Raw genomic sequence first — 7,479 nt, 5'->3', positions numbered from 1 at the left:
ATAGTTGCTATTACCTGTGAATTCCACTGAAGGCTGGTCGATAGCATTTCTTTCTCCACTTTCAAGTTCCAGTCTCTCAGCTTCTTTTAGCTCAAGATAAATCTCACTCATCTTGGGCCTCCTGGAGCTTGGAACTTCTACGCATGCCACTGCAACCTCTGCTACTTTCCAAACTGACTGGACATCAAATTGACCATGTAGGGACACGTCCACAATTTCGTCAATCACCCCACGGTTGATGAAGGCTTTCGCCTGTTCATCCAAAATCATGTCAGTGTTCACTCAAACAATGAGATATTCAAAACCACATTTTGGGTTAAGAGAGCAAGGGGGACTCAATATCAACAGCACATGTTTGCATATGACAATTTAATGGATATTTCTGTTGATTGTGATTGCAAATTTGAGGAATCTCTTATTATTCCATGATAAGAATCTAGCAAAGTTGTGCCATTAAACTATGCACCTGTAGGACCAGGTGCGCGATAATGCTTGTGCCCATATAGCAATAATCTCATTCCATCAGTAAATAAACGCTAGCTATAGATATATAATTAGTCTATTGACAAAATTAAAAAATACGTTAATTGAATAAGGAGAGAGTCTGACAGCATTACCCACTCCACAATATTGGTCTGCTGTTGAGAAGCGTCTATGAAAATAGCGTTTTTCCCACATACAACCTCAAAAAGCAGCACCCCAAAGCTATATATGTCCACTTTCTCCGTCAACTTCATACTGGACATGTACCTGTAACATTGATGAAAATCATGTTATTCTAGAGAAAAAATGAACTGCTACAAAGGAGGACAGCTGCTCAAAATGGAAATAAAAAGGTCCATCACAACCAACTACTGAAGTTGACCTTAAACAAGTTCACAGCTCATTTTCATTTGCAAGTATATGTTTACAAAAAGAATTACTTATCACCATAACCATAACCATAACCATACACTCTCAATTGTCATGAAAATGCGACGACAAAAAGAAGAGAATTAAGCAAGGCATTGTCTGCTAAGTTGTTACTTACTCATGATCCATGTATCCCATGCTACCCATCAAAGTCGTCGACAGGGCTCCAGTTTCATTCATTATGTAGTCTCTTGAGATTCCAAAATCTGATATCTTGGCTTCCATCTTCTCATTCACTAGAATGTTACTGCTCTTGACATCTCTATGAATGATTCAAGGGTTGCATCCATTATGCAAGTAATCTAAGCCTGCATTTTCATATCTCATGACTAGGAGGAAAAAGCTTAGCAATATGCACACTAGCATGCAACATAGATACAGACACAAACACATGTGCAAGCAGACTCGCATGCAAACACAAATGCCCGAGCTACATGCAAGCACAAAAACCACTGTTTCTAAGTGAATTACCTTGTGCAGCATCAACCATAATCCTCAAACGTGTGCGCCATGCTAAGGGGGAAGCCCTCAAATATGGACCTTAAATAAATTGCCCCAAGTCAGAGCATTTTAACTATACCATCCAACAGTCACAAAAATTCTTATTGCTACAAGTAGACATTTTGTGAACTCACCATGAAGACAATCAAACAAGGACCCATTCGACATGAACTCATATACAAGTACCAGCTTTTCTTCATTGCAAAAACCTAGGAGCCCAACAAGATTTTTATGGTGTACCCGCGATAGAAGATCAACCTTCAAAAAAATGTCAGATTAGAAGAGCAGTTAATTTTTATAGAAATGCTTCTGTAGATTAGAAGTGCCATAGTCCTCTGTAAAATAGAAAAACATGGGAAATTGTGTATGAAAGCACCCAAATAGCAATCAAGCTTTCGTAACTGAAGTAGATAACACATACAACTTGTGCTAATTACCTCATTCAAGAATTCTTTTGCTCCTTGGTTTGCAGAGTTTGAGGCAACTTTGATAGCAACCAAGAGACCGTCTTGGAGGCAGCCTTTGTACACTGGACCAAATCCCCCTTGGCCAAGCTTGGTGCAGAAATTATATGTGGCTGTTATGATCTCTTCATAGGAGAACTCTTGGATAGCCAGCTTTGGCATAGCCTTGTTGAGAACTGGTATCAACAGAAAGCAAAAATAAGAAAAAACTCAACTGAACTCGCCATGTGCAAGCTTCCAAATTGAAACAGGACATGAGAAGAAGCTCCATAGAAAGCCAAAGGCAGAACAAACAGTTGGAAATAAATTAATATCTCATCCATCAGTGCTTAAAATCTGCTCTGCATCATTATTCAAAATCAGTCTTTGTGTTCAAACTTTATACTTAGCAAGCATCTCTGCATATACAAATGAGTCACTTCTTGCTTCTGACACCAAGGAGCTCCCTCTTGACCTTTGAGAATGGAAGCAAAAAGTCTCCTATCCTTTTTCTTCCTTTTAAGGGCTTGATTTAGTTGGTCAAACATGGATGTGTGTTAATTGAGAGTTGAAATATGTACCAGGGCTTCTTCTTTCATTCATTTGATTTATTTGAAGTTCCTGTTCTGGAGAGGCTCGAGGAAGGACGACTTTGGGATCCTCCTGTACAGGTGGTTTCTTCTTGCAACAAAAGAAGTAGACAAAAATACAAATGAGGATGGCCACCACAATGATTGCAGCTATTGCCCCTCCTACAATTGCTCCAGTGCTGCTCTTCTTTGATGTTGTAGAAGGGGGGAGTTGGGAGCCACATTCCTCACTGTTGCTCTCACACAACGAGTTCCCTGAAAATCTAGATAGATACAAAAAACCAATTTCACAGGATGTGCATGCGAAACAGGAAAAACAAAGAAAATTTACACCAAACATGAACAAGTGTAGAAAGCACTCTCTTTAACCAACTAGTTCATCTCAAATCCTTTTCCTTTTCTATTCAAATTCCAACTGATCGAAGACATACTCAAACGTCAACTGGGCTGCTTGTCTGCGTTGTAGTAGAGCAGCAGGTATCTCTCCTGTCAAATTATTGTTCTGCAAGTACCTGAAATTAAATTTAAAGGCAGCATGTGAGCCCTGGTTGCATTGATACGCAGGTGATCGGATCTTCTATTCTGATGCCAGTCCTATTGGTTTGTGCATTTGGAAGGGTCTCTGTTTGCACATTTCCTGCCTGCCTTTATTTTTTTATATGGTGCAAGTGCAGACATGATCAAAGATTCGATGACTTCATTGGAAGCTTGCTATAAGGTGGTTGATTATAGGCCGTCTACAAGGAAACTTCGAGACCATCTAAGGCCCTAATTCTTTGGTCGGCAAGCTCAATATCAAGATTGTGGATGTCTCCTAATGGGGAGAGGCTGTTTCAGAGCTCAATTTCATACATCACATCAGGCAGATGAGTTCCTAGCACAGAACTCTTTGGATTGGAACAGAGCTTTTTGCTACCTTTATAGATCTAGGAGGATTCTTCCCATGAGAGGCGCGAAGAATCAATATGAGAGTGGGGGTGTATACACCATCAGAAGGTGAACCACCCTCACCAACACAATGTCACCAAGACTACTACCAATCTCTATAATATACAAATGAAATTCTGGCGATAAGCATGGAAATCTCACTGTACTGCAAGATCGTCATCGCCGAGGCTAGCTACACACATTCCTTGCCTCCACGTGTACAGGTAACAGTTAGCTCTTCTGAAGCTAAGGGGACTGATCTATATATGCCAATGGTAGGCAGCTAGCCTCATAAGATATGTCAAACTAAACCTTGAAGCATCCTCTCCAGACCATCATTGTCCTAGGAATAGGTGGTGTAAGGCAGCCTTGAGTAAGTCCAGAAGCTATGTCGCTGACATCCCTCTTCAACCACTTTGCATACCAATCAGCATGCCACAATTGTAGCCATTGAACTGAGAATAGAAGTGAGTGTATCTGTTGAAATTCTGATCCGAATGGATAATCCATCAGTATTCATAATGAAGATCTGATGAACCAAACCAAAGGCAACCCAAGAATTGGGTCACCAAGTGACGGGGCTAGAGTGAACCTAAAGTTTCCAACCATCAAGGGCTCTACACTGAGGATACAGATGATTATGTTAGGAGATTTTTTTATGTTGCAGCCTAAACCGTAAACTAGATGTGTATCTAGTGCTCTTTCTTCAACATTGGATAGCTTAACTGACAAGTGGTATAGTCAATTTTGTTTGAGTTTCAGCACTCCTACTGCGTCACCTTGGTCTCGGCCATGTGGGTGTGTGCTTTGGGGGGTTCCTTTCATGCATGCTAATTCCTCTTGGTCGATACTTAGGAACACCTTTAAATTACACTGGTTTGATGTGTCAGTAGTTCTTGATTTGCCAAGACACTTGATCATTTGCTCTCTTTTTGCCAGTACTAGAAATTTCATTTGAATAGTTTCTTTTTTCTCAGCCTCCGAATTTGACACCAGAGTCAAAAACTTGCAAGGATTTGACACTTACAGAACTTTTAGATTTTTGAGCAATGCCAAGGAATCAGGAATTGAGCCGCTGAGTCTGTTGTTGCTGAGATCTCTGCAAGGTTGTAAAACAAGTTGTAAAAGCCACAAAGTTCCACATATGATTGTTTCAAGATTGCCAAGCTGCAATTGTGCACTCTGTTTCAAGCACCCCAATTATTCACAAGGATGTAGCTAACGTACAAAGTTTCAAGGTCTAGTAGACCACTCAGATCAGGGATTTCTCCTTGTAAATTATTTCCATTCAGATGTCTGAAAAACAGACAAAAACATCAAAAAATTCATGTCAGTCCAAGCACTCCTGCTCCAAACACAAAGAAAAATATGTAAATATGGACCACCGTGAAGATGCTTTGTGTAGAAAGACAGTGCAAAATTCTTACATTTCAGTGAGATTGGAAAGTGAGTTAATAGCTCCAGGAAGTTCACCACCCGTGCCATACTGCGATAGCGATCTTGAAGACAAACCATAAGAGTACAGATGGCGTCAAAGGAAGTTACAGCCTCACCATTACCAACTTCAACCAAAAAAACCCCATGTTACACTTACATTACTGTGATTCCAGAAGACCCTGAACAATTAAGCCAAGGGTATCCGTACCCAACCGGAAGGCATGGATCCCCAATGGAGCTAGTTAAGCCGAGGCTGGGATTTATTACTTCAATCGCACTCACTGCACACAGAACAAAACGCAATAAACTCCTCCAGTATTCTCGAAAGTATTCTTAACAGCACTCCTCAGGGGAATGATGTTTGGGTAACAAGTGAAGTGCTGCTACAATATAGCAAACCTTTACTTAGAGAAGCACCATGCATGTCAAGTGCATATGATCACACAGAAGTAACACACTTAATGTGTAACATTGATAGCTTCAAAATTTCCGTCAGACTAACTTCTGGTAGTACCTACGGAACGTACGCTCTGCCCTGTAGTGCAGAACATTCCAGCCGGTGTGACTCAACGGCCTTCATAGAGTCAGAAACCGCAAAAATTAAATGAAATCAGACAAGATTAGGAGGCTAACCAACCAGCAGTTGCAGAGGTGATAGGTGTCATCGATTTTACTTCGAAGATCTCAGCAGCCGCAAGGAAAGGTAGGTAAATAGAGGTGGCAGCTGTGGGAGTGAAATTCAAGGTAATGTGACCCGTAGAGCTAGGAAAGATTGCAGTTCCATAGCCATAAGCACTGTTTGATCCTACTTGTGCAAACACGTCTATAGCTCCTTCAGTGTTTAGTATATTGTCATTTGCATATATGTTGAATGTGCGCTGATCAGAGGCAGTCACTGCTGGGTCAATCTCTGCAAAGTAAAATACCAAAGCGTACTCGGAGTCGGGATCCAAGTCAGAGAATGGGATGGTGAACCAAGGATTGCCCATAAAACTGTTTTGCAAAATCCTGATAGGTGGTTCATCCTGTTGTCCGACATCAATTGGCAAGGTTGTCATATTCAGAGGATCTGTGGCCAATGCCTTAAAGGAGATCCATATCCGATCCAATGAATCAAGGGGGTACCTAGTTCCGAAAAAAATGCCATGTTTTGATGCTTCCAGAGATAACATGTACAAGAGTTAGGGCAAACATTAGGCAATACCTGGTCAAGGAGACATTTGAGTTGGCCGGGACCCCATAATCATTATGTCCAAGACATACAAAGATGGTGTCGGTTTTACTCATGGTGCTTGTTGTGATGAGAGTTGGGGGCAGAGGGCGAAGCTCCAAGGCAGAGATAAAAGGGGCATCCCCATCTGGGGTGCTGCGGGCAAAGCATACATTGATGCTGCTGCGCTGAGCACGCGTGTACATATCAGAAGTCAGCCAAGTGGTGCTTCCAAAGGAGAACCTCACCTCAGTCCATTCATTCGCATCCACAAGCAGCTTGAACCTGAAGTATCCATCTGGATCTTTGGGTGTATAAGGTGGTGTTATCCCGGCCCAAATTGCAACTCGGACCAGAAAGAAGGCTCCTGCTTCCACAGCACTGTTGCTCAAACTGTAGCAGTATTTGCTTTGATTGCCATCAAACAAGCGCATGTTCGCCAACAAGGGGTCGTCTCCCCCGGTTACTTGTATCGGTGTCCCCTCATTCATCAGATTTGAATCAGAAACCCACTCTATCCCATTGGCGTCGGTGTAGGTGGATGCCGAATCAGAACCACAGTCGATACTCAGGAAGCCTGCATACGACATTCAATGAAATGAAAATGTAGCGAGGTGAGCTTGAATCGTACGTTGACTGTGGCCTGTAAGTGTGGAATTCTCTAGTGTACTGGCATGCTTGTGGGGTGAAGTAAACACAGTATAGCATGCTTGTGGCGTCAGAAAGGCCCGCACGTTGTGCTTGTGGGTGGTGTAAACACAGGTAGCATGCACGGTGGTCCTGAGAAAGATTACCGGGTTCTTGCGATCTTCCCAAGGACCAGAAAAGCATGGCCTGCAGAGCAATGCAGCTCAGCAGATGACGGACCGATGGCTGATCCATAGCTGCTGGCGATTCCTTCTGTAGCTAGTACTGCCTTCGCTGTTATCTTGGGATTTGGGGTGAAGACTAAAGTTGGCAACTCGCGGCCCACACGTGATGAGGGCTCGTTCTTTACTTGACCTGGTATTGTTGACTCAGTTGACGAATGCCGTCATGCTAACAATTAGCATATATAATATCGTTCAGACAGTATCTACTCGCTAAGAGCCCCGTCACACCAAGTGCGCGAAGCTCTGTAAAAAGCTGTGTAATCCGCAGCCGCTCTAAAAACGTGCCCAAAGCCAACATTCTAGAGTGCATAGGCTAGCAATTTCCCTAAACAAGCAACAACTTTTTGCCCCCTCTCAATGCTTGTAGCACATGACACTACGGAGCCCCCTCATCTCATTGAAGCGTGTGGTGGAACGAGGCTCTTCATAGCTCCCTTTAAAGACACAGTTGGAGGGCCCTCTCATTGGATGAGAGTAGCCCCATATGCTAAGGGCAGAGGAGCACCCTCTACATTTGTGAAATTCCTCTTTAATCGATTGTTGGAGGCTGGCATTCGCTCTCCATTTGTTGCACTAGTACAGTCGGC

The 7,479-nt window shown here is 42.6% G+C and overlaps 1 protein-coding gene across 1 annotated transcript; it reads right to left on the bottom strand.

Moving 5' to 3' along the window:
* Nucleotides 1–1,036: 1,036 nt before the first annotated feature.
* On the bottom strand, nucleotides 1,037–7,004 carry LOC147428862 (putative LRR receptor-like serine/threonine-protein kinase At1g67720). Its single transcript, XM_086494679.1, has 13 exons — nucleotides 6,815–7,004; nucleotides 6,015–6,597; nucleotides 5,448–5,935; nucleotides 4,968–5,091; nucleotides 4,801–4,872; nucleotides 4,601–4,669; nucleotides 4,401–4,472; nucleotides 2,878–2,958; nucleotides 2,438–2,709; nucleotides 1,851–2,053; nucleotides 1,548–1,671; nucleotides 1,384–1,452; nucleotides 1,037–1,220 (listed from the first exon to the last, which is right to left on the bottom strand). The coding sequence occupies exons 1-13, from the start codon at nucleotides 6,900–6,902 to the stop codon at nucleotides 1,186–1,188; spliced, it is 2,280 nt and encodes a 759-aa protein (XP_086350805.1). The 5' UTR covers nucleotides 6,903–7,004; the 3' UTR covers nucleotides 1,037–1,185.
* Nucleotides 7,005–7,479: the final 475 nt, after the last annotated feature.

Source organism: Adiantum capillus-veneris, chromosome 22 (genome assembly GCF_014529385.1).
Source record: "Adiantum capillus-veneris isolate H3 chromosome 22, ASM1452938v2, whole genome shotgun sequence".
In the NCBI taxonomy this organism is placed as follows: Eukaryota; Viridiplantae; Streptophyta; class Polypodiopsida; order Polypodiales; family Pteridaceae; genus Adiantum; species Adiantum capillus-veneris.
Note: the sequence above shows the minus strand (reverse complement) of the source record. Positions and strands in the feature narration are given on the sequence as shown.